Here is a 27631-nt window from a genome sequence, read left to right as displayed (position 1 = left end):
ATTTTCATATAACTAGGAATTTCTTTCTTTAGAAGAAGAAAGTATCCTTTATTAATCCCCTTGGGGAAATTCTTCTCTGCATTTGACCCATCCCTGGATGAGGGGGCGGTGGGCAGCCCTTTGAGGCGCCCGGGGAGCAGTTGGGGGTTGGGTGTCTTGCTCAGGGACACTTCAACATGTGAGCTATGGGGGGACTGGGGATCGAGCCGGCTACCTTGTGGTTGCGGGACGACCACTCATCCCCCTGAGCTACAGCCGCCCCCAAAAGCCAACCACTGAAATGTAGGTAGTTCTTAATATTGCCTTAATCCCATTAAATTAAAACAAATAAAATAAAATGGACGAGTCATCACAATAAAATAAACACTCTCTTGCCAAATGTGCCCTTGGCTTTTATTAACAACCACATGATAAAATACAGTCATATGACAGAGACCAAACTGTTACCGGTACAATCACCAGCAGCCTCCATTCAGTAATAAAAATACATCGTCTGCATACAGTAACACGAGGGGATACAGTAACAGAACAGGAATGTGTCAGTTTTGGCTTACTGCTGTTTTAAGAAAGTCCTAACTCTGATTATAAGGACTGGAAAAAGACAAATATCACCTTTGGGTTTATTGTCACATGTGATGTAACTTCCAAGAAGTAAAAAAATTAAAACAACAACAAACTACTTAGACATAATCAAATGGAGATAATCCTTGCCGTTTTTCTTTCCATTGGAAGTAAGGAGCGCTTGAATTTACATTCTGCAAACACTGTTGAAGGAAGACAAACTGGAGCTCCTTGCAGCTTTCCTACAGTGTGTTTCAGGCATCTCAGGGTATATTAAAAGAACAAAAAGATAATACAGAACAAATGATAGGACTCGGGTTTGAAAGAGGTATTTAAAAGATTTAAAGGCGAAAACAAAACGTTGAGGTCCCTTAAAGTAGTGACTACAATATCCATCTGTAAGGACACTTTGGACATGTGATGCAGCACACAAGAGAAAAAAGAAAAAAAAAAAAACGCTATTTACAAGTTGTTTTTAAATTAAGACACACTTTAGAACCTCCAACCACCTTGCATAGCAACATCCCACCATTATTTATAATAAAACATTAGAAGACCATACCTTGATATGTTCAGCTTGAGCCCATTGTTGTAATTTGAAGGAAAATCTTTGGATTTGCATCTCAACGGATGGAAGTAAAACTAAACTAACGGATGGAAGTAAAACTAAATGAATGGCTGATTTAATGCAGATAAGTCAAATTGACTGGCATAAATAGATTTTTTATTTTATTTGAATAAAAGACGAACCTATCAAGACATCCGGCTAAAACTACAAATGCCAAAAATAAGCATCATATTAAAATAACGGTACAGCTCCATATCCAGTCACAGTAGCCGTAAGCAGGGACAAACTAACTAAAAATAAGGCTTGTATTTTTTAAAATCCTGAGTTGAACCACATTGTCAATCACACAGTCGCTGCATGACCTAAAAACCCGATAACGGCAGTAGTCTTGTCGGTGAGCTTTTTTTTTCCTTTTCTTTTTTTATCTGAATTTTAACAAGGAGTCTGTGCATAGAGGAGGAACTGGAAGCAGTGGAGTCAAAGTCTCCCTCTAAGGGACTTAAATAAACCACAGGAAGAGGTCGCTCTAACCTCCAACCAGGCTGTTTCTTTGTGCCGTTTCCGATGTTGACCACTTAAGCTGCGACTCCACAGACCAAAATGAAGACTAACCAAGCGTTCCTCAAACTCCTTCTGGATACAGTTCTGCTCCATCTCCCGCTCGGCTCCGTCAGATGTTCTCGGCCTCTCTCTGGGGAACCTCCCGGATGCTGTCCTGAGGCCCGCCGCGGCCCGTCGGGCGCCGCCGGATGCTCCGCCCAGACGAGATGAGGTCGGCATAGCCACGGGAATGAGAGAAGGCGTAGGCGGAACGGCGGGAACGCTGGCCACGCTGGAAGGTAGGTGGCTTTTTCCTCTCCTCCTCTTCCATCTCCAGCTCGTACCTCTTCCTGTTCCTCTGGATCTGGGGGGGATGAGCAGGGAACATTAGCGAAACACTGCTGTGTTGGGAGAAGTGACATTTTATTACCATTTAATTTTAAAGACAGGCTCAGCAGCAGGTTTGTTGTACCTTATCGCCTACAGAGGGCCAGATGCTTTTATGGAGGAACTGGATGCAGATGATGGGTAGCATGCTGATGCCCACAGTCAGGATGATGGTTAACCACAGGTAGGGCTGACGCAGAGCGTTTGACGCTGCGCCTGCAAACAAAACAATATACGCACATAAGAGAAAAGGATTGGAGGATGTTGAGCAACGCAACCAGTGGCATGTGGTCCTGATATGCCAATTATGACATACATATTTTAATGAACATTTTCTTTTTTTGCCATTGTTGTGTATGCATTTCAGCTGTTACTCTCACATAGCCTAATTTATACCTTATCACAGGATGTGACTGACTAAAAAGCGCAGCCGTCAGCCTTTGTGTGCCGAAGGGGATACTTTTCTCTGCTCTGTCCGGCGGCAGCATGCGAGTAATAAGGTAAATTAACTTTTATCGCGCTTTTCTAGTCTTCCGACCGCTCAAAGTGCTAAAACACTACTCGTCATTCACCCATTCATACATTGATAGCAGGGGCTACCAAGCAAGTTTGTCATAGTGCAAACTCTGAGTGTTTAGGAGAATATAAAGCCATACGAGCCGACTGTGGTGGACTGTTGGTGACTGACCGGTGAAGGTGAACGGTGCGGGGAAGATGACGTGGATCCCGGCGCTGTGGATGTCAAACATGATGCCAAAGTAGATGGCTATGCTGCCCAGGACCGCGAAGCAATTCACAAAGGTCCAGTAGGACGTATCCAGAGAGATCTGATGAACAAGGGGGGAAGGAGATGACGAAGGTCAGCAGGTCATTCACGCAAAATAAATCCAACTTCCACCTTGTACTTCTCCTTAAGTAGCAGTTGAAAAACCCAATTATGCCATAATAACAGCATCATATATTAATTTCTCAAAGTTGTCGGCTTACCTGCAGGTTGACGGTAAAAATGAGTGACGAGGCGGTGACGACGGCGAAGGACTGGTAGTCGGAGGGGGCCTCTCCGTCCTGCCCCATGGTCTGCAGGAAGGCTCCGTAGGGGATGAAGAAGATGATGAGCGAGATGAAGATGCCGTGAAACAAGCTGATGAAGAAGTTCTTGTAGTTGAACAATGAGCCCAGCTGGCCGGGCTGATAGAGTTTGGGGAATTTCAGGCTCAGTTTGTCATTAACGTCCTACAGCGGGAGGAGAGGAGGAAGAGGAGAACGAGGAGGGTTAACAAAGTTTGATTTTTCCCTAACTAATCCTAACACATTAACTTTCACTAAACAATGTTGATATTTTGAATGAAGATTTACACACAACAAATTATGTGTAAAACCAAAAGTGTACCCGCTGCCAAAGACCTTTATCTAGACTGTACTTTGTGTCCACAACAAGGCTGTTTATTACCTGGTCAAGAAGTCCAACTAGCAGAACAGGTAAGCTGCTGTAAGCAAGATTGTAGAGAGTAATGAACCAGTCTTCGTAGGCGACCTGCAAACAGGAGAACAATAGTAAGTGTGGTTGTAGATTTCCAGCCCCATATTGATCACCTCTGCACGTTGCGCAAGTTGTGATAGAAGGCGAGCTGTGAGGTAGTGAACTTAGTCACCGTGACATCACCCATTGATGTCCGATGCCTAAAACATACTCCAATTTATGGTTTATTTGACTCTAGATGGGCCTTAATTTATGGAGTAGCAGTATGACAGAATAACCTTAAAATAATTTGTAAAAATGTTTCTTTGCTTCTGACCTGTGCCGAGAAACCGTTGAAGAAGGAGTACCAGAAGTGGACTAGTGTGAAGGCGAAGTTCTTGAAGAAGAAGAAACGCAGGAACTTGCACATTCGGATGTACGACCAGCGTCCGTGAACCAGCAGGAGGCGCTGCAGGAAACGAAACTGAGCGAAGGCGTAGTCGCTGGACATGACGGCCTGCATCCCCTCCTGACCGCTGATGCCCACCCCGATGTCTGCAGCTGGAGGGGAGAGCGACAGAGGATTAGAGATTAGAGTAGAGTCACTGGAATGCTTTACACGCAGGAGGCAGGAGGCGGTTTGTCCTTTAAAGGGAAGTTTGTTTGCGTCCTCACTCTTGATCATGTTGACGTCGTTGGCTCCGTCTCCGATGGACAGCGTCACGGCCTTCTTGTACTTCTTCACCAAACTTACCACGTTGCCCTTCTGCTTCGGTGTGACGCGGCAGCAGATGACCGCCTCGCACTCGCAGGCCATATCCACAAAGTCAATCTGCAGAAACAGTCCACCGCGTTTGTTATCGAGTCAACCCACCATGTGACGGCACCATCAATGCAATCGCATAGAACATTTAAACATTCACGCCGCTGCACCTGTCTCATCTCCTTCTCCCAGTCGTCCATCGGCTGTCCGTCCTGAGGGTTGCTGGCAGGCGCCCGCTTTCCCAGGCGACGAAGGTGCAGGCGACGGCGCTTCTTCTTCTTCTCGTACAGAATCTCGTTCTGGAAAAAAAAGAAAAAAAAAAAACAGTATAATCCATCATCGAAATTCGAAACTTGTCATTTGAAAACGGTGTTCATCTTGACATTGAGCTCACTCACCAGCCATCCTCCGGTTATGACGAGAGCGTTTTTGCCCGGCGCGGGGAAGAAAGGTTCCGCGGTTTTCTTTTTGCCTCGACGGGTAGTTTGAGGCCCGTGTCTCCGGTTGGCCTGACGGATCCCCAGCTTCTCACTGCAAACACAGGAACATCAGACAAACTCTTACACGACTCAAAGAGAAAGACTTCGAGCCCTGATGTTGAGGTGAGGGAGGGATCGGTTCCATGTCAAATTTTATTCAGTTTATTTGTATAGCCCGCTGTCACAAATTTGTCTCAGAGGGCTTCACAATATGTACATCACACCACCGCCTCCGTCATAGGACCTTTGCATCGGAACAGGAAAAACTTTTTGCAACAGAGGAGGTATCCCACATAATAATAATAATAATAATAATAGCCGCAGATATTGTCGAAATGTGATTAATAGTAATATAGAGTTCGTATACGAGTTCCAAAGAGCAAGGCATTTGATCAGGCATAAATATAAACATTATGAATAAATACATACGCCTATCTTCTAATATTGTACAGTAGGATTTAAATATCTCCTCTCATTCGATCTTAAGGGCTTTATTATACATCATTAAAATACTATTTAAGCAGTGACTTTTGAAATCAACTCACTTGATGTCTTCGCCGTAGTGGATCTGCATGTCGTCTGTCAAAAGTGAACAAGAATATCCAATGTTCTCTGCCGTTTCTGGGGAGAAAGATGAAACACATTCCAGTAAGGGGCGAAACCATTAAGAGATTTTTGTATTATTAATTCAAGGAGATGCCGCAGCGTGTTCTTATCAGACGATCAAATGGTTTGATCTGTAACTTATAAAAACAGCATTTCCACGGTTCACTTCCTACGTAACAAAATCCTGGAGGAAGCCGCTTAACAGCAACATTATTGGATTAAGATTGTTGGCGTCGATCCAGTTTAATGTTTTATAGTAAAGAGAGGGCAGGTTCATAAATCCCAAAATGTACAATAGTTTTTTTTCCCCATTCAGAGAACTGTTCTTACTGCCTTATAATCACGAGTTCAAGTCAGCTAACAGTGCGACTCTGATGGTACCTTTCTTATCTCCAGTCAGGACCCAGATCTTGATGTCGGCCTTGGCCAGTGTGGCGATGGTCTCCGGTACTCCGTCCTGCAACTTGTCCTCGATTGCTGTCGCCCCAATCAGCTGGACAGAGGGACACGGCCAGTTCATTTTTACAGATTTTAATCATATAATGAAAAAGAGAGCTAAAGAAGCAGTGTGGCAGCTATTGGTGAGGTTTCAGACTGAAACAAACTGAATTTTATTATTTCCATTGTTGTTTTCCACTCACCATCAGGTTGCCCTCGATCTGCTCGTAAACGTGGTCGAGGGCGGCGTCTCTGTTGGACATGGCCACCTGGGCCTCCTTGTGTGCCCGGGACCAGGCGTCGAACTCCGCTGTGGTGATGTCTTTGTAGCACAAGCACAGCGTCCGCAGGGTCGCGTTGGCAAAGATCTGTAGCACAAAATCGCAGACCACGTTTCCTTCAAACAGAAGCATCTCCGTACATGCATGTTGCGGTTTCTCTACATATGTCTCGCTGTATATGGCAGTGAAATACAACAGTGCAAATGAGAGGCAGGCTCTGCAAACTCACATCCAGATCAGTCTGGGTGGTTTCCTTGTGTCTGGAGTTTGGGGAAAGTCGCTCGTAGATGACCGTATCGGCTCCTTTACAGTAGAGACGGATGCGCCCGTCAGGAAACTTCACTGAGAGACAGAATAAACAGAGTATTTAGCCTTGACACAAAGTTTAGGACATGCAAGTTTGTATTTGTTGATTAAGTTGTCCATCTACTGTCCGAGCTGAAGTCGGTGTCTGTGTGTGCACTCGTACAGATGATGGACATGCGCTTGCGGTCGGAGTTGAAGTCGAGCAGCGCCAGCATTTCGTAGGTCTTCTCCTCATCCATCTCCCTGATGGTGATGGTGTCCTGCGTGCGAGACAGGAACACGTAGCCGAAGTTCCTGGCAGCCGTCACTAGGGCGCCCTCGTCGGGAGATGCCGCCTGGTACACTAGGTCACCTGAGGAGGAGACGTGAACCCGTACATGAGGAGGGTAGCCCTGTCCAATGCGATGCCTGCAGTTCTCTCTTTTATACATTTGAGTCATTGACAATATCTAAATTCTGCTTAATGCAGCTTCACAGGGATATTTTGGATTGTTGAAGTGGGGTAGCATGAAGTATTTATCCATAGCCAGTGTGTAACCTACAGTAGATGTAGGTTAGATCCGTAGTTTGTAGTCCCAGCATGCTGTGGACGAGGACAGCAGCAAAAACTATTTGTGCCCCCTAAAACATTTTTTTTATAATATGCCAAAAAGTATATTCTACATTTAGAATATTTTCACAGCTTCATCTTACCGTCAGACAGGCCTTTCCAACTGGAAACTGAAGCAGTTACATCCATCCATGCTCTATTCAAAGCAACCAGACTCCACTGACAGAAACAATAATTTTACATCACAGGTCTACCGTCGCCTCGATCGGCTTGTTCGTTATTGTGTGATCGATTAATCCAAAGTAACCCTTTTAAAAATACAAAAGTTACACTTAACACAAGTTAACCAACCAATCAAGGATCTTTGTTCTGTGAGTTCAAATTTGATAATTAAGTCTAGTGGCTTTGAAAAGAGCATAGATAAAGGCTGCAGTGCCGTCAGAAATGGCTTTCTGAAGATGAGGTAAAGACGTGACAATATTCTAAATACAGCGTACACATGAACTGATATTGATTCTGTTGGTGTCTAAAATATGTCCACAGCAGCACGTCGCTGTGCTCCAGTGCTGCTTCTCCAAATTCCATCTACTGTAAATAAAACACAGCTCATACAACCACATTTCCAAATATTCTCTTTAGGGTGCATTAGGGTTGATAGACAGGTGCTGCCGCCAAGCAGTCAGCCACGCTGGTTGCGGTTTACTCATTAGCTCCACTCCCTTTGCCCCAAAGCATCTTGGGATTACCGTTTTTGTGTTCCACCATGACGGTGTGGCAGAGAGCGAGCAGCTTGAAGAACTCGTTAGCATCTTTATCCTTCCCAGATCGGATGCGGGCAACCAGAGCATGATCCATGAACGTGAACTTTCTGTCAGCCTGCCGGTTCCAGCTCCAGTCCACCGGCTAACGGGACGGAAAAATAAGTCCAAATAGTCAGCAATTATTCTGGTGAGTTAAGTAGCTCACTGATCAAAAACAATAATATTATTTTTCCCTCTTTAGCTTAGCGGTCAAAACAATAGACGTGAGAAGAGCTACTTGTATATTTGTTGTTCATCATTTTAATATTCAGTGATTATTCGTGTTATACACTTTGTGATTTATTTATTCTTCCATTTTATGATTTTTCTAACAATTTCAACCATTCCTGCTTGAATAAAGAAAATATATCCTCTACACGTTTGATATCACCTACATGGGTTACAAAAAGTTGTAGAAACAAGACTGATGTGAAATCCAAATTGTAATTCAGAATTGTTCCGTTACATATCATAATTTTTTATCAATATCTGAAAATCAATTTACAATCTAAAGTATGGAAATTAATTAAATATAATTTTTCCATTTCATATTTTCTCCTGCAAAGGAACATTTGATAAACCTTCAAAACGTGTCGTCACATTTTACATGTGAAGCATGTTATTTTGGAAATAAACTCTGCTTCTAAAACAATATATATATATATTTAAACATTACCTTTCCTCGGTCCAGCGTCACTCCCTCTGCTGTGGTCGGGTCACCTGTGGACAGGAGAGCACAAACTTGGAACGAGTCATGGCAGTAAAGATGCATAAAGAACACATACACATGGATAGAGGCAAAGAAGAAGTACCTCATCAAGAATATATTTTTGGTCTCCCGCTGATTTCCATGACATTTGTCCAAACTAGGGAGCTTTCACAATAAATATTGAGTCTGTTGTGAACCGCAGTAATCATACTCTCAAGAATAGTGACTATTATAAAGTGATTTGAGATCAAAGTGGGGGAAATAAATCTGGCCCTTCTCTCGGCATTTGCAATTTGGTCTGTTTAACTTGCGCACGTTGGCACCGAACCAGACTGAATATAAAATTATCAGGCTTGTGAAAGCGACCCACAGGAGCTCTTTGCCAACTTTTAATCTGTTATCTTTGGTCGATTTGTCACTCAATCAGTTTTCTGCTCTTATCTAAATCCAACTTCTCCCTGCAGCAGTGAACTGGTTTCCTACCAATGGGATCATTAAAAGGCTTGTTCTTCATCTTTCTGATAACAGTGTCGTCAATACGTTCAGGCAGAGAAAACACACTCGAGGAAACCTGCAGAAACTGGTTGTATGTGCACTGTAAATGGCTTTGTTATCATAAAACATTGTTCATTCTGATAAAAGGCAGCAGGTGTTGCTCGCTCCTTTCGCTTTTCTCTTTACCGCCACCTCTTAATGGGTTCCTTTCTATTTCTAACCTGAGTGAGGCACTAGATTCTGCCAGGGAGTCTCAGTTCTCACTAAAATGTCAAAGATTCAGATGCATTCTTGCGTTTGTGTGAAATGAAGCGGATCGGTACCGTAGCTGCGTCCAGCGATGGTGCACTTCTTGAACTCCATGATGTTCTGTGTGAGAGTTCCCGTCTTGTCGGAGAAGATGTACTCAATCTGACCGAGCTGCTCGTTCAGGGTGGTGGTTCGAGCCTGCAATCATGAAAAGTGAGAAAATGATCAGGGCAAAGATATCACTGCCGATCTGCTACTTTTTTTTCCCCCAACTGCATTCCTTCGTGCTCTTCAGTTCAGAATGGTCAGCGGCCGTTACTTAACATCTCAATATTGATCTTCGGTCATTTGATCAGCAGCCGAAACATAGAAAAACTCAATTTACTGTTGTAGATGGTGAGAAGCAGTTAAAAAAAAAAACTTTGGGAAAAACTAGTAAATGGGCCATGCGTTGAGAATTATTTTATCTTTTGTTAATAGCTGTTAACAATCAAGTGTATTTTCTAACGGTGTCACTTTTAACATGTTTTCATATTACCTGAATATCTGATAAACTGTATTGATACCTTTCGTGTAGGCTGTGTGCAGTAATACAAATACATAAATATGAGCTTTTGCTTTGTTTTAGTGAGGTGGGAGTATGTACAGCACTTTCCTAACTGTTAAATGCCTTGTCATTGTGAAGGAACTCATTTTCAACAAAATACAACATAAACCTCAGCATCTGATGTAAAAGATCCCCTCCAATAGTATTCATGGGTTTCTTTGCATCACTAGACAATTTAAATTATTTCCATTAAGACATAAAAAAAAAAAATCTGCAGGATAAAGTGCTTGCCAAATCTGTTTAGAATATGTCTCTACAGTGATTTAACAATTTCTATAAAGAAACTTTTTGAGTTATAACTGTAAACAAATGATTGCGGTGAACCCATTTATGGTTAAGGAAGATTATTCCTCTGCCGTTCTACCAGCGGTGTTTCCATTTAATTGCCAAGAGAAAGATTTTCAAGCAAACTTTTAAAATGAGAAAAAAATAAATGCGAATTAGGCACGTTTTTAACTGATTTGGGGCGCATTGACTCAGCTCTGCAAAGCGTAGTCTGGTCAGAGTTTGGCGCTGTAGTTTAGGCATAGAGCATGGCTGTTATCCGCCCGTAACCAGAGTGGAAGAAGTAGAGGTTGCAAAGAGATTTGTCGACAGCGGAAACAGATAATAGGTCGTGTGAGTTAAATGTTCGGCAAAGGCATTTCCATAAACCATTTAGAGCCTCAACTCAAGCCATCTCAAGCAAGCGTAAACTTTTCAGAAAAATAAATAAAACAAAAATCTCTTGACTGGTAGGGGAACCAAATAATTATAGCGAGTAACGAGTACTCTGTCATGGTCAGTACATAATGCAAATTACCTGATGAAGGTCTATGGACTGAAACATCGTCAACAGGAATTCATTGGTACACTCGCATGTGTAACACGCATGTTACATTTAGAATCTAAAAATACTAAAAGCAGGAGTAATGTACCTTAGCTGGTGTGTCTTTGTCTGGGTAATACATCTGCATGTCCCAGTTGATGAACTTGCTCTGGCCGAGACGAATCACCTCCACACTGAACACAAAGCACACAAACAGGAGATGAGTCTGGACTTGGACAACTATTTGAGGTGGAGCTGCTCTCTGACAACGGGGTGTCAGAACCTCTCAGGTTTTCTTGCTGAAGTCGAGAGGAAAAGTGGTAGAGAGGAGGAAGCCAATGCCATGAAGCCTCTCCTGCTGCCAACTTGACATCAAACCTAACCAGGAACCAGGAGCTAACGCTGCTCTGTGTTTGTAAGTTAAAGTTAAAAAGAGTATTAATTGAAGATTTAAAGATGCACTGAGCAAAATCCTTACAGATGTTTCCCAGAGGAAAGTAAACTTAAATTCTAAACCAATCTTACATTTTAGAAAAGGGTAAAACAAACTATATTAAAAATGTTCTTCCATCATATGGAAACTTCTTCCAACCTCTGCAGCGAGCGTCACTATTACACAACGTTAGACCAGCTCGAAATCTACAAAACCAGCCTGAAAAGGAAAGAAACTATTGATTGCATGAGATTCGGGCACGACAGTTTGTCGGACCCTGGTTAGTGCCGGCCGATGTTTAGCCGGTCTACATTGAGGGGAGGGACTAAGCGAAGGTTTCCGGAGAGCAGTAACAATCCCATTTCACCCATGTCTAGACAGTGTATAGAAATTCTGTGGTATAAGTAGTCTTTCCCATGGAGATACTTTACAGTGTCTCTGAAAAAGGCCAGTAGTAGGAGGGCTTCTCTGAAGGCAGCATTTAGTAACAAGGGGGTTTACTTGTTGCAGCCAGAAAGATACTCAGCAGAAAGATCTCACTTTTACACAAACCTTTAAAATTACAGGAAGGGCAACGCAACATTCACACTCACATCCAGTATCCTTGACACTACTCAGCCCAATGCCTAAATACGTGGGTGAAGTTGTATTTACCTGACGTATAGCGAAATGGGCACCATGGTGTTGAGCACGATGATGTATCCCCAGAAGCTGAGGAAGCCTCTGTAGGAGGCGCTCTGGTTTTTGTCGTCGAACAGATACCAGGCCTGGGAGCCGATCTCCTCGTACCAGAAGGTGTGCCCGATGGCCAGACCTGCCGCCACCAGGATCAGCAGCACGAAGATCTACAGGGAGGGAACAGAAACACAGTTACACAATGGGTGGCTCTCAAACAGGCCCAGTAATATTGGTGAACCACACAAAGAACATGTAGAAATTCAATAAATTACGAGGTAAGGGGGTAATATTCTAAGAAAAATGCCGGAATGTTATGAATTCATGAGTAGAACCACATCACTTCACGAAGTTGGATCAACCTTGCTACACAACAGACGCAATCTTTAAACACTGCTGTAACTTCAGCCGCCAAATGCAAAATCGTGGCAACGCCCCCCCATCATCTGACTTTTGTATTGCTAAGGATGGCCTCTGGGCGAGGCAAAGTTCCTGAAAGACACATATGTTTTATTTCAAGTCCTTTCTGTGATCGTTTATAATCATAAATAATAAAAAATGTCGGCACTCGGTTACCGCAGTCTTTAAAAAGTTGGCATCTGTGGTGTGATGAGGTTGATTAAACCTTGCAAAGTTGTGTGACAATTGATTTGATTTTTAACAAGTTTGTGTGTCACAAATTTAAGATTTATATATAATCTCAGAGCATATTAAAATTTTGCAAATTTGCAATCTTGTTCTTGTAAATTACCACTTTAAGCCAAGTATTTACGATAAAAAAGATTTTTGTTATGGTGATGAATTTCCCCTCCTACTCGTCTTACCGTGTAAACCATGTAGTTCATCAGCTCGTCAATTTTGGTCCTCTTGAACCTCGTCTTCCCGCCGTTCCTCATGATTTTGGTGTCGCTTCCTACGACATCATACATCAAAATGGTGAACACTAGCCATTGCAATCAGTCATAGTTGTCGATCATCATTAATAATTATTTGAATTTCTCAACCCTTAAATAGTTTGGAGTGTAAAATGTAAAAATAATGAGAAATGCAGGAGACGTCTTCAAATGTATTCCTTTGTAAAATCCCAAAGATTAACAATCATGTCAGACAAAGAAAGTAAGTAATCAATTATCAAAATTGCTGCCGATTCCTTTCTTTTTAATCAACAATGAATTCATAATTTCATTGTCCCTGCCTCTGGATCTGGTGTCACCTAACGCCAGAAAATCCAAAGACATTTTTTCATATTTTATGTGGTGACGTCATCTCGTGTTGAGGGGTTCACACCTGCGAAGATGACGAGTCCGTGACACGCCTCGGTGTTGCGGATGGTGCAGCCTCGGAGCAGCATGTTGTCCAGGTCCAGAGGGTAGCGCTCTCCGTTCCACATCATCGTCCCCATGAACTTGTCCAGGCGGTTGTTCGGCTCCTCGCACTCGATCAGGGCTTCGAGAGAGACGAAAAGGACACGAGGACGGCTTTCAATTACGTTAGAAAGTGAAATATCAAGACGTTAAGGAGAGCGCCAATCTTCTTCAGAGTATTCTGCATCAAATATTGCACTCGTTACGTAACGCAAACACAGAATATTCGTCATTCACTGGCTCTTAAAGAAAATGAAGTTGTTCTTTTTTCCATATTGGTATAGATGAAAGTGTTTTACGTTTTTTCTATTACGGTTATGATTGTGTATTGAGAGGAATAATAAAGTATCATTATTTTAAATAAAATATTTTACATTCCTAAAATTATTTATATTTGTACTTTCTTCTGTTCTCAGAAAAGTCTGTTTGAGTGACTGTAGTGAACTCTGCCTACCATTAAACTCAGCCAGCTGACGAACCTCCTGCAGCTTCTCATCAGTCACTCTGAGTCCCAGCTTAAACTTCAGGTTGGTCTCCCTGCAGGAAAAAAACAAAACAAAAACATACAGACTGAAAACAAAGCCCTGAGGAAAGCATAATCTCAGCCAAACAGATACAAGACCTTAAAAGTTGAATTCAGAGGGAAAGGACTTTTATTTCTTCTTCTTCCGTTTAAATAAAAAATTAATTTAATGTGGCCTGCGATAAACTGGCGATCTGTCCAGGGGGAACACTGCCTTCGCCCAATGTCAGCTGAGATCGTTACCAGAGCCCCCGCGACCCTAAATAGGACATTATATGGATAATGATATGGAATGGAATGTTTTAATGTTGTGATCAGAAAAAAAAAAAATGTAATTCTCTGATGCAAGCTGCGTGCCACAAAGCTAGTTAATCGTTCCACTCGAGCCACCTGCAGGCCTCTATTTGATTTAAAAAAGGCGTTTCTCACTTAATCGCAGAACATACGCTCTCCTCTTATCGGTGAGTCATGTGTTGACTGAACTCTTGAACAAAAACGCTGAGCAGTTGTCACTCTAAACAAACTATATTGCATTGCTTAATTTGAACATCACGTCAATATTACAGTACAAAACTAAGTATCCATAACACCAAAGTATGATAACATAATGGGATTTTGGTCACAAAAAAAAAAGTTGGAGTCTTACCCATCAAGCTCAGCTGTTTCTACATAGGTGAGGCTGTTTGGGTTGGTGCTGGATAACAGCAGGATGTCAGCCTGAAGAGGAAAAAACAACAACATATATACAGTATTAAAAAAGGGGAATTCATCAAGCATTCTAAAGGGTTTAACACTCAAATCTGACCACTAATCTGCTTCAGGTGCATTTCTGCCCTGCTTCAAAGGGGCCAGTGTGTTGGATTTAAAAGGGATCTATTAAGCAGAAATGGAAACTATTATTCAAAACGATGTTTAAGAATGTGCCATATACATCTACATAGGGAGTGGGTCCTCTCCAAAGAGCACCACTGTCGTTGTTAATCAGCCGATTTCACTAAATCAACTAAATATGAATTATATTATATCTGGGTTTATAAATCTTCGTAGTACAGTACTGCTCACAAAAGTCACATATGATCTCTTCCTATTCCAAGCTAACAGACCGTGGTACTTAGGTAGATCATGTATCTGTACTAAACCCTCTAACCTCTACTTTTTTTTCTGTGTGTGATCTTCATTTACTCTTAACCAGTAACTGATATTTACACGTCTGAAGAAAATCTCACATGTTATTCAAATAGCCCTAGTGGCTGCAGAGACACACCCTTTTTAGTTTGGGAATGCAATTTTAGAGGGAAGGGCCATTACCTGCCCTAGCTTTAAGATGGGCTTACTTACTGACCGTGAGACTGAACAGATCTACAGCAGTTAGCCACGTTACCCCTAGCTAACAAGGACACAGGACACCCATTCTGCCAGACGTAACCAGGTAATATGATATGTATAATATGTTTACGTATTTTAGTCAGTCAGCCAAATTACTGTTATACATTTCAGAGAAAAAAGAAATCATCATACCGGAATGAAGTCGTTCTTCTTCAGACGAACCACATCTCCAACCTCGATGTTCCTCCACTTCAAGTCTTGAAACCTGAAGAAGAGACCGATCAGAGTTTCTATATTTATATGCCCTCATAACTTTTTAATGAAGAAAGTTTAGGGAGCATCTACTTGTACAGGAACAAAACCTCAAATACAACACAAAACACACTTTGATATTCGTCAGATATTAAAGTGGATTCATTTCTAAATGAATGCTCAAAATACTTCTTGGTTTATTGTTCAGAATCTAAACCACGTTGTCAACCGAGAACTTGAGCTACTGGCATTACTCAAAATGGCGTCAGTTCTAAAGATGGCGGATATCTTGTTTTAAAGTACGAGTAGAAAATGTTCTTTGTTCTGACCCGCCATCCAGCAGCACATCACACTTCCTGTTGTTGATCTCCTTGTCCATCCTGTGCCGCGCCTGGAACAATTTTAATTAAAAAGAAGTCAAGACAAACCAGATAATGTTACACTTATATAATCACGTGCTGTCGCTTGAACAGCCATTGATTTTTAAATCTTTGTCTGAAATGGATTTTTTTGCACTTCTTTGCATCAAAAATGTACAAACTTGTGTAAAGAATATTAATAATATTTCATTTGATAATTGGCTTAAAAAAAAAAAAGGTACATACATGTGTATTAGCTAAATTAAAACTCACTGGTATCAAATGTATTTACATTCTCTAAAGTTATTGCCAGCAATGCCAGGAATCTCTCAAAGTTCTTTGGATGAAGCATTGCTGGAAACACATGTTGCTACAGCCTGAGCTTGAAGTTGTTTGATTAAAAATAATCCAAATTGAAATTGTTAAAATACAATGATAAAACCTGATTTATCAGCGTGTGTGTCTTACCAGATCGTCCACCAGGTCTTTGATGGCAGTGATTCCCAGCACCACCACCAGAGGAATCAGTGTGGTGTACCAGGGCAGAGTAGTAATTTCTGGAATAATCTAGCAAAATAAAAAAATAAAAAAACAGTTGATGGCACTTATTGGTCCTTTTATTATTGTAACAACTCCGTAAATCAGAAGAGAGGGTTGCTCTCTTTTTCAGATGTACCTGTAAAATGAGCAGAGCCAGGAAATAGAGGTTGGCCACTCTCTTAAACTGCTCGTACAGGTTCAAGGGGAGAAAGGTGAGGACGTTGTACTTGTATGTCTTGATGGCGTTTCCCTGCAGAGGAGAAACACAATTTCAATCAACATAGCTTATTGATCTCATCAAATCTATAACAGAAAAGGTTGGTTTGCGGACTGCGGTTTTGAAGCCTTGAGTTTGGCATTCGACATCTTGGATTTTGGCCATTACCATTATGTTATTTTGCAACCAGTGAGCGGGAGTGACCATAGTTGGACTACGACGGAGCAACGTAGAAATGCCGTACACAGCTCTGTGACATGTCAATCACATGGTGGCTGCTGTATCGTCCATTAGACTCTAAATGGACCATCCATCTATCCATCCATTATCAGCCGCTTATCCGGGGTCGGGTCGCGGTGGCAGCAGGTTTAGCAGGCCGACCCAGGCTTCCCTCTCACCCGCAACACTTTCCAGCTCATTCTGGGGGATCCCGAGGAGGCGCTCCAAGGCCAGCTAGGAGATATAATCCCTCCAGCGTGTCCTCGGTCTTCCCCGGGGTCTCCTACCAGTTGGACGTGCCTGGAAAACCTCTAATGGGAGGCGTCCAGGAGGCATCCTGACTAGATGCCCGAACCACCTCAGCTGACTCCTTTCGACACGAAGGAGCAGCGACTCGACTCCAAGCTCCCTCCTGATGTCCGAGCTCCTTACCCTATCTCTAAGGGTGAGCCCGGCCACCCTGCGGAGGAAGCTCATTTCGGCCGCTTGTATCCGACCGCTTGTAATGGACCATCATTTACTAATTAATCATGCTGTATTGAAGAATAAATTTTTTATTGAGACCATGAACTCATGTTTACAATTTTTACTGCAGGAATAAATCAAGAGAGAAGTAGAGTCATTTTCTCATAGTACGTACTAGCATTCAAATCGGACAACAAATTGCACCATGAGCCATTTATCTAGAATCGGCAGGTGCCATGGTGTCTGTAGTACTGAGGCAGTGCTGCGTTTCAGCAGATAATCTTCTGAACTTTTACAAAGCAGCCTGGTTTCCACTCAGCAGAGTCAGTCCTTCCCTCCCGCAGTGTCCCCTACGAAGACACTGAAGCCCTACCAACTCCAAATCTGTTGTGAGAGTTTTATTTCGCAGAACAACATCGACTGTGCTGTCTGGAGGCCAGCCAGTGCTCCACCTGACCCCAAAAGGTGTTGGACCAGGCATTCAATGTATACACGCTTACAGGTCAGGGCTCTGCACAGAACAATCAAGTTCTTCCACACCAAACTGGGGAAACCCATTTTATTTCATTATGGATTTGACTTTGTGCACTGGGTCAAACATAAAGTGTTGGGACAAAGTTGGATGCACACTACAATCTAAAATATAATTGGCTGCCTTATAACCAACAATGGAACCAGCCCAAACCAGGAAAAACAGCCCCAGACTAAAAGTATGTGGACAGGTGACACGGTTAGAGGATTGCTTTGCTGAAATGTGTCGCCTACAACTGAAGCACTAGTAAGTGACTGTGCAGGCAGTGGATTCAGTTTGTAGTTTCTTGACAGAAATGAGACAGGGGCTGCCTTTCATTACAGACACCAGAACTCTGACAAGTTATATCCTTAATTTACTTCTTATTTTTTAACATTCATAACCTTTTCTACCATCTCGCTCAACCAGTTTTCTGGTCAGTCTAGGACTCTAACTGTACAAAGGGTTACTGTTGAAGTTGTTAGAAACATGTTCTGGGTTCAGTCCCACAGAGTCTTGCTGTGTCTAATGTGTCCATTAGAGGGATCCAGGTCGGCTAAACTGGGCGATCAGCTTTCAGCCTGCGCAAAGACCGATGACACAAAAACACTCAAATGACTCAGCAAAAACAGAGAGGCAACATCAGGAGGAGGCAAACACAAAAACTAATTTCAATTGAACACAGCTGACTTCATTGTTGGTGTTGTACATCAAGTTTAATCTGGGATTCATGTTTTATTCTCATTTTTCTTTGGGAATTTTATCAAATGTTGTACCAGACCTAAAATCCCTCATAGACATGTATAGTATGAGGTTAGTTAAAGTGTGCTGATGCCCATCTTACACATGGTTTTGTTTGCTCAGTTAAAGATACATTCAGTATTGCATACTGTAAAACCAACATCACTTATTGTGCATTCATTTATTTGCCATTAAAAAAAGGGTTCAATAGTGAAAAAGAGATCACTTTGTCTGGCTAAGAGACCAAAAATGGCACATTGATAACCAACTAGCTGCATTCATATAATTGAAAGTTTAACCATGTTACTTTTGAATAAAGAAATAGTATATTCTTCCTCTTAGAAATAAAACATTCCATTGACAAGCAATAAAACGCCTGATTAAGTAAGTAATAAGGGGTTTTAAAAAAAAAAAAAAATATATATATATATATATATATATAACGATGAATAGCTCATTTAAAACATTCCAAACAGGATTAGATTCTACCAGGACCAACAAGGGGGAGGATAAAGGCGCCTTTGGACAATTAAAGTCCATTAAATAGCTGTTTTATGTCAGGCATGACAGAACTTACAGAGTATCTGCTCTTCTTGATGCAGAGGAAGACTTTTTTCTGAAACTCTGGCAGGTGGTGATAAGGTCGGTCGTTGGCTTTCACCTTCCATGCCATCTCTAAAACAGAAAAACAATATTGAATACGGTTTCCTTAACTAAAATGTAATATGTAACTACAGAATAAATATTTTAGTACGATGCACAAACTGAAACTAAATACATTTTATTGTGTGTGTGAAGTTCATCCAAAGATTAAATTAAAAGAAAGTCAGAAGTATGTCTATACCGCTGGGTCTAGCTTCAACCGGAGGTTGCGGGGCTCCCGGCGGCTCTTCTGGCTCCTCCTCTTCAGAGCTCACGTCCAGTTCATCATCAGTCTCGTCGTCGCTGTACGGCATGACCTCATCATCAGGCCCCAGGGAGTCTATACGTTCCCGATTCATCTTGGCACCTCTGGTATTTCTGAGAAAGAAGAAGAGTTTCAGTTCATGAATGAACGTAACATGACACGTTTTATTTTAAGCAATCACAAAAGTAATGGGGGGGGGGGGTTCTGCATCCAAGAGGTTTTTTAACTTTCCAAAACCAACAATGACAATTACACCCCCTTTAGCCATTTAAACTAGAGGCTTTATCTCCGATTGAAGTTGTCTCGGACGATTATGATTTACGACCCGCCGATTTTCTTTCTAAGAACTCACAAAAAGTCACTTTACAGCAGCTTTCAGCAACAGCAATGTAACATTTGTAGTTTGCCAGCAGGTGTATCAGATTATTGAATGTATTTCCAAGTAATAGCAACGGTTATTTACATGATCTGCATTTGTCGGTCATGACCGTTTGTTCTCAGCCCTGCCGGTTGAAGCGGGTATGAATGCATCTAAAATTAGACGCAGTCTAACCTAGTTCATTTGAAGCCTGCCGAGGTCTTTGGGATTTTGTAGTTTTCATAAAATGGTGTTGAGCCAAGACCTGCGCTGGAAACATCCCATCAGAAACTGACAGTGTGGCCCTGTTTGTATGGGCAGTACATGCACTTGTTTTTTGATGTTCATACATTTGCTCTAAATGTATGGTCATGGAGATAGGCCTCAGAATGAAGGGGGGGGCAGAAGCAAAGAAACGCTCAGACAGTCCGTAAACGTTTGCAGCAACAGCGGCTTTCTTTACATCGACCAGCTAAAAAAAAAAAGAAATGATACGTGACTTTGTATTCTTAAAAACTAGAATGTATCCGGAAAGACCGGACTGCCAAGAAAGAGCTCAAAGAGATGGAATGCAGATCCAGTGAGTCAGGAAGAAAGGATGATAAAGGAATCAGCTGACGCAATACATCTTAACTTTACCAACTTTACCAACCACCCGATGGATCAATTACACGCAATCTATTGTGTACAGCCATCGACACCCAATAAACAAATACAGAAATAGAGCGCTGCAGTTTGGGTTTAGCGCCTGATGTTATGTGATTCGTTGTGTGATGACTTTGCGGTGAACGTTTGTGTGTTAAAGTGTCGTAATGAACATGTACACATCTGCGACTGAGGAATGTGACCGCACCGTCTCGACCGTACGATTTCCCCCTCACTAGAGACCAACGTGTCCACCGGAATCCAACGGCGCTTCTGCGTCGATACGCTGACGTACTGGTTTTGCCGGAGTTTTTAATAGAGTGGAGGGAGCAGAGTAAAAAAACACAGCAGCAACTCAAAAGTCGGTGAGGAGGGAGGATTCAAGAGGTCTGGACCCAGTCTAACACAGTCCTGCCGCAGGAAACACTCACTAGATCAACCAACGACTGGATTAATCTGCTGCTGAAAATAGCCCCTACAAAAGCACCATTTCCTTTTGTTTGAGGCCCGGTGTCCTACCTAAATATTATACGTTACATATTAAATCATTTAGGTGTATTGATACAGTCAACTCATTAAGCTGATCGGCTCAACATGTCAGGCAGCACAAGTTTGAGAGAGAGAAAGGACCATTTCTAAAGCTTCAGTAGTTTGAGTTCTGGTCATTTCCCCCCTCTCCCCCACGACCCAGGTGGGATTCTTCAGATCCCCTTTGGTTTCTGCTTGTGTGGTGTCTCTCTTACATGCAAATAACACAAAAAGAACCAAAGTCTGACAGCAAAGTTGATCCATGTGGAAACAACAAACAACCCAGACTGCTCTGGTGCTGGCAGCGCTCAAGAGTCAGTTTCGCAAGAGTTAAACAGATGTGAAGAATAAGATGGACGGATGAAATCAAGTCGTTTCTGGTATTGTTAGCCGGGTGTGAAGAGCCACTGGTATCAGAAGTGCTTTTCTTTAAGTGATACTCCAACACAGCATGGTTTACAAATTACATATTTAAGTTATGGCCACAAGTTTAAATCAGTTGTGCACGGCAGACAGGTGTCAATACTGCAATTCCCATTAGCTCATGGAGAAGAAGACAGTCTGAGGGTGAATCACAGCAGCACCCTTTTAAAGAGACCAAGTGGTCTTGGGCTGCAACAAATAATTTCTGTCGTAACCAATTAAACTGATGATTATTTTTCTAGATTAATAGTCTGTCCGATTAAATGTTTGAAAATAGTGAATGTCCATCCCAGATTGTCCAAGGTGATGTCTCTAAATGTCTGTCCGAAAGCCAAAGATACTCAGTTTAGTTTGATAGAAGACAAAAAAAACTGCAGGAAATCTCCAGATTTGAGAGGCTCTTTTTTGCATGAAAATGTAAGGATTAATCAATTATTAAAACGGTTTGCGTTTATTTTTCCGTCAATCGCCTGATCAATTGGACAACAGATCGTTACAGCTCCAATACATTTGAATATTAAGCTTGATGACTGGGTGTTTCTTACCCCAAAAGCACCTTTGGAGTTGTAGTTACCTTTTACTCAAACATGTTCCTCGACGTAGGAGTCTAAGTTTTATTTTATTTTGACAATTTGATTCAAGCTGCGAGTCACGTACGGAAACACTCTACAGGAAGAAAACAAAAAAGTATGCTACCGTTACGTTGAGAACTTAAGAAAAAACTGCCCTTCTGCTGTACAGGCTGTACTGCTAAACAGGTTTTTGGTAATTGGTTTTGTGCCAAGCATCGCTATGGCAACAGCAAAGAGCAAAGAGGGAGGGATTCATGGGGGGGTTGGGACAGAGGAGAGCATACCTGAGCGACGACAGTGAAACCGGAGACGGGGGAGGAGGTGCGACTCTCGCTCAAAAGGTGAGGAGGAGGCTTAAAAAAATTTTTAAAAAAGAGATAAAGAAAGAGACTTTGCATCTTTGCCGGTAACCCACGCCCTGAAAACACAGAGAGCATCTGTAGAAATACTTGTTTAGTTTTCTATTGTCCTGTCCTGTCCAGTTCTAACGCTCTGCGAGTCCTGGAAAGATCAACTCTTCAAATATTGTTTCACATTTGTGATCACAGTTTCTTCCCAGAGCAAACCTACTGGCTAAAAATAAAACTAATCTAAGGGGGAAACATACAGGCTTCCTGCACGATTTTACCAATACATTTCCATGACTGTTCCATGTCTTTGAGGCAAATCTTCATGACCAGACGTCCTCTGAAATGTCTGGTCATGAAGATTAAATGGTTCTGATGTTAACACGTGAAATGTTCAGTGACGCAACAGATCTGTCCGACTACAAAACTATGGTTTAACCAATATTGATTTCTCTCAGTCGACCACACAAACTGCATTATACAGGTATTAGGGAAGGACTTTTATAAAACTTTCTGGGTGTATTTATTCTTTATAAAGTAACTACTATATTGAGCGGTAGTTATATACCTTTAATATTTGCCTGGTATTTGCGCGATATGAGGTTTGCGTCTTAGTTCCAGGACGTAGTATTGTCTTTAGTTAGTGAACACAAACAACGGTGACCAGACACCCAAGCAGAAGCATGCCAAAAATCACAGTGTAAGCCAAAAGCATTTTCAAGGACATGGGAGAATATTTGGGCTAAAATCAAAAATAATCCTTGGTAATTTCCTTGTATTCAACGCTGACAATTCTTATCAGAAAACCAACAAAAGTTATTATTATTTATTTATTTTTAAACCAATCAGGGCATATTTGCCTTTGATCCATTAATGTTGGCAGAAAATAGATAATATAGTACATTTTCCAATTATTTTTTATCCTGCAGGGACAGACTTGTGTTGAACATGTTGCTCCATGACACCAAACCTGATCCAAGTCTAAAATCAGTTGTTTTGTTTTTTAAAAAGGTCTGTGGCTGAATTTTGAAAAAAAATTGATTGAAATTGTATTGGTTTTTGATTTCTCCTGCTAACAAAAGGAACAGAACTCAAAACCTCCTTTTCAGACTTGACAAACGTATCAGTCTTCCTAAAGTACTGTCGGCAGAGCCGGTGAGTTCGAGACGAGTGAAAGTTATTATTCCACTCGGTCATTTTGAATCGGGATGAGCTGCGGGTGTGACGGAGGTCCGGGCTAAAGCGGAGGGGGAGGTTAATGCGGAGTTGGGTTTCTGCAGCACCTTGGGGTGGTGGTGGGTATCTGTTATGAGTCTGTAACAAAAAGAATAAAAGGCTACCTGTTTTCTGCCAATAAGCAGCTTCCTCATTCATTTCCATGACACCGTTTGGACACTGAAATTATGTAAAGCTTTCATGCCAAACATGAGAGGAAATTAGCATTAACGTTATCAAATGTAGTGTCACGCACACACAGAATTTATGGGGTATTCCTACTGTTCACATCATGGGCGTCTGGAAAATGTTTTATATGGGAAACCAAAAGGAGCAGATCTGTGGACGCTGCACATCGCACTGTTCCAAAGGGGAACTGCCTTATTTACAACTAGACTTTCTTGGATCTACAAACAACTTGCCGGATGACAGGAAACAAGCACCTTTTTCCTTCACTTTGGCCCATTTTCAAAAGACCAAAAATGTGTTGAAATGTGTTTTATAGCCTTGTAGAGTAAATCTTAAGGCTTTAACTGACAGTTATTGTCATTATCAATTCATCTATCGGCTATTTTGTATTATTAAATGTTTAGTTGTGGGAAAGGTTAATTAACAATGCGAAACGAAATAAATAGCAGTAAATCTTCCCTCTGGAGAAGTTGGACGTCTGCACGACACAGTGTGTGTGTGTGTTGTTAATAGAGCTTAATGAGTCAAGTCTCCATTGAGATTATTCTGCATTTCACACACAGCTGAGTCCTGATAATGAATCCATAGAGCAAGGCACTAACACTGCCAGAGTTAGGGCTTCGACTCCTCTCTAAAGCCGTCGTCACTCACGCCAAGCTTAGTTTTGTAGTCAAATTGTATTTGACTCGTAATTTACTTACCCCCCCCCCCCCCCTTATGCATTGTTGTAATATATACACAATATATACATATAACGCTTCCTCCAAGCCGACAGGGTAAAGAGAACTCTCTCTATATATATATATATATATATATATATATATATATATATATATATATATATATATATATATATATATATATATATATATATATATATATATATATATAAAGAAAGGACAAGAAGAAAAGGAATAGGAACAAACAAAATGTCGCAGTCAAAGAGCTTCAGCCCCAAACGGATCCCAAAACAGACAAAAGAGGCTGTGATGTCGTCACCGCAAACCTTCGAGTCTAATTTGACTCAAGACGCAATTCAAAATTCTCAGTCACTGGTCTCGCGGTCGAAACTATTTCCATAAGAAGGGAAACATAACATTTGCATACGCAAAAATGATTCCGTCTTGCTTCGGCTGCAGAAGGAGAACTCTGCTGCTTGTTTATGGAAAAACATGAATAAGAAACACGCGTCACTTGTGTTTAGACAAAAGCAACAGCAGCTATTTGACCGTGTGGGCGTGTTTCGCAACCTGTCCGGCTCCTGTTTGTGTTGTGACACGGAAGAGTTACAACACAAGAGACCTTAACGCACTTTAATTCCTATGATATTTATGGATGTAAGATTAATGAGATGACATTCATTTTATTTTCAAATAAAGTTGTGGTGAGTGAATTCAAGTAAACAAAAGTAATACAATATGTATAATACAATACTTGTATACATATTTGTTCATGGCAAGTGCATTTCAGTTCAGTATGTTCACTGCTCAGTAACTATGTGCAATGCAAATACCTTTTGAAGTAGTTTTGATGCAATTTGTCTGCTGAGTTATCAATATGAGATCTACATATTAGATTATCCAGGTGGTACAGCTAGATGTAATTTTAGCTCTATTTATTGCAATATGTATAGTACCGTAATATAGTGTGTATTGGATTCGATACTTTTGGTGTACGGTACATGGTGGTTGTGCAACATTATTACATTAGACTGTAAACGATTAAAATGTCTCCGAGACCCTCTTCGCTGAGCGTACAAGTATCACGCTGCGGTGCATGGTCGACCATTTGAAGTTCTGCTGGAAGTGCTTTTGGGTGTTGTATGTTGAGAGAGCAGCGTGCCAGACTCCCTTCATATAAAAAATATAGCCTTATAAATGCCACGTTGCTCGCCAGCAACCGGTCACACGGTAACTTAAACTATAAAACCATAACTTCTGGCATCCGCTCCTGGTGTTGTTCACCAATGATTTTGGGAGAAGGAAAAAACAGGAGCAAAAAATAGGAACCAGTGGTGGTTAAATTCATGCTGATGTGAATAATGTGAATTTCCAAAAGTAACCATTACATATTTGAAAAAGTAACTGATGCATAACAAAAAAAATAAAACATCTTTAAAGTTTTTAATTTGTAGGCCAGGTTTTAGTTGTTTTTTTATATAGGGAAACTGCCCCGTGTCTTAAAGAAATTAAAAACCAATGAGGAGTTTGGCTACATCACTACTTTTATCATCGCCTTCTTTTATGTAGTTTATTGCTAAAACTGAGGCAGTCTACTAACTTTTAAAGAGAACAATCCTGCTGTAATGTTCAGCTTGCCAAGAGTTAATGATCACTTTGCAGGTGTGTAGCCTACTGCTTTTTATTTATTAACACAGTCTACATTAATTCATCTATGGGGATGGACAGAGACACTACTGCAGTAGTAGCCTGCTTTACAGGTGTGTTAAGCTAGAGAGGCTCAAACTACCAACTAAAAAACTTATAGGCTCATGTCAAAGTTTCAAGCTAACATTTTAACCCCCAAACAAACAAAAAGCTTCAGGGGAGAGAGAGAGAGAGAGAGAGAGAGAGAGAGACGCCCAGGTGAAACACTCACCTACCCTCTGTGCATTTTAAACGACGTTCTGTCTTTTGAAAAACAAATTAAAAACCTCAACGCACGCAGGAACATTCACACGTTCAACTAGACTTACCCCGTGTCCTTTGGCAGATTTCTTTGTTTTCTTGTTGTTTGAAAAGGTGAACGCGGCTCTCAGTCGGTGTCCCGGACGTGTTGTCGCCGCACCATGTTTTCCTCTTCTTCCTGCTTGTATAGAGCAGACAGGCGGCGGTGGCTGCCCTCCTCCTCCTCCTCCTTCTTCTTCCTCTTGCTCCACCTCCACCTCCTCCGCTGCCTCGCCTTACCTGCCCTGCTCTCGGACGAACCTGCCGGACCGGTCCGAGACGTCAAATGCGTCAAACAACAATAAATAGCTCCTTAAAAGAAACACAACGCGTGGCATTTAGCGAGGCGACGACACACTCCGCGGAAGAGGGCGCGCGGGAGTTTCTGGTCACGTGACACAGGTAAAAGGTGTGTAATTGAATTCCTAATTGTGGTCCTTTAAGGGGCGGATGCTCCTGTCACTGTCCTTTTACATGATTTTTACTTGATTCTTTTTTTTCAAATAATTTTACTAAAAGTAATTTGTTTTTTTTTGCATAAAAAAAAGTATAATTATACATAGTACCTTTATTTTACATAACAATAATTTAAAATGTGGAAAAGTTAAAGATGCTTTTTATCAGTTAATTTGAGAACGTTCATGATGACGTAATGAATATTTGTTTGTGAGTATTTGTTTTCATTATTAAAAAGCAGCAAATTAAAATAAATGTTTGGATATAACCCCACCAATGAGGACACATCATGGGCGGCTGTAGTGGTCGTCCTGCAACCACAAGGTAGCCAGCTTCTTCTTCTTCTTCTTCTTCTTCTTCTTCTTCTTCTTCATCAGGTGGAGACAACTGTTGGTTTGCCAGCGTTCCCTCGGATGCTGTGACACAAAATGGATCGTCTATTTTGAAACAGAAAAGTTATGCAGGAGACAAAGTCTGTATGAACAGAGACTTAACACTCCAAAGCACGTGATGAGGAAATATGACCTTGTATACATTAGATTTAGACTCATGATTTCCTTTAGCTCATTAATAACACATAGATACAGCCCAAGTTGAGTTTTTGTCATGTTGTGTTTTTTTCTTATTTAAGGTGGTCCTCAGATTACCATATACATAAATGATGCCAAATATAACTGGCGTATATGACACAGGCCGGCTCGGAGTGAAATGTCATGTCAAATCTGATTTATAATGTTGTTAAAGGCTTTATTTTAATGTTTTATGTTAAGCCTGCAGGTACAATAAACTAAAAGCATTTTGAGATTTTTGGGATAAAAGATAGCTATTTAACAGTTTACAACTGTAGCTTTATAAAAAAAAACAGCTTTCCCTGTCTTCAAAATCTCACAAATAAACTGTTATATTACAGTTGGGCTGCAATATAATTGTATTTTTTTCTTTTTAAAGTCACTATTATAGTGTTAAAAGGACATTCCACTGATTGTACACATCAAGTTCAGTTTATGTCACAAGGAGTACTTTTCATACTGTGCGAAACTGTCTTTGAAGAGAGAAAATAACCCTAATGATGTCAAAGTGATGTCATCGGGGTT

General features: G+C 41.3%; 1 protein-coding gene across 1 annotated transcript; it reads right to left on the bottom strand.

Annotated features, from left to right (window-relative positions):
• Positions 1–355: 355 nt before the first annotated feature.
• atp8b1 (ATPase phospholipid transporting 8B1) lies at positions 356–26217 on the bottom strand. The gene is made up of 30 exons (XM_079235128.1): positions 26111–26217; positions 19076–19251; positions 18809–18906; positions 16215–16328; positions 16007–16105; positions 15509–15570; positions 15120–15192; positions 14248–14318; positions 13533–13615; positions 13002–13160; positions 12539–12627; positions 11694–11884; positions 10716–10800; positions 9266–9389; positions 8415–8458; positions 7685–7841; positions 6552–6740; positions 6312–6424; positions 6005–6169; positions 5745–5856; positions 5303–5378; positions 4677–4809; positions 4449–4577; positions 4191–4347; positions 3853–4076; positions 3507–3590; positions 3044–3289; positions 2745–2883; positions 2142–2272; positions 356–2033 (listed from the first exon to the last, which is right to left on the bottom strand). The coding sequence occupies exons 2-30, from the start codon at positions 19230–19232 to the stop codon at positions 1800–1802; spliced, it is 3738 nt and encodes a 1245-aa protein (XP_079091254.1). The 5' UTR covers positions 19233–19251; positions 26111–26217; the 3' UTR covers positions 356–1799.
• Positions 26218–27631: the final 1414 nt, after the last annotated feature.

Source organism: Taurulus bubalis, assembly GCF_910589615.1.
Source record: "Taurulus bubalis genome assembly, chromosome: 19".
NCBI classification, from domain to species: domain Eukaryota; kingdom Metazoa; phylum Chordata; class Actinopteri; order Perciformes; family Cottidae; genus Taurulus; species Taurulus bubalis.
Note: the sequence above shows the minus strand (reverse complement) of the source record. Positions and strands in the feature narration are given on the sequence as shown.

Excerpts from the sequence above, each read along its gene's own strand:
- atp8b1 (XM_079235128.1), bottom strand. The coding sequence starts at position 19,232 with ATGAATCGGGAACGTATAGACTCCCTGGGGCCTGATGATGAGGTCATG. Across the intron at positions 18,907-19,075 it reads GGTTGAAGCTAGACCCAGCG|AGATGGCATGGAAGGTGAAA; the intron begins GTATAGACATAC and ends TTTCTGTTTTAG. Across the intron at positions 5,857-6,004 it reads AGATCGAGGGCAACCTGATG|CTGATTGGGGCGACAGCAAT; the intron begins GTGAGTGGAAAA and ends CCCTCTGTCCAG.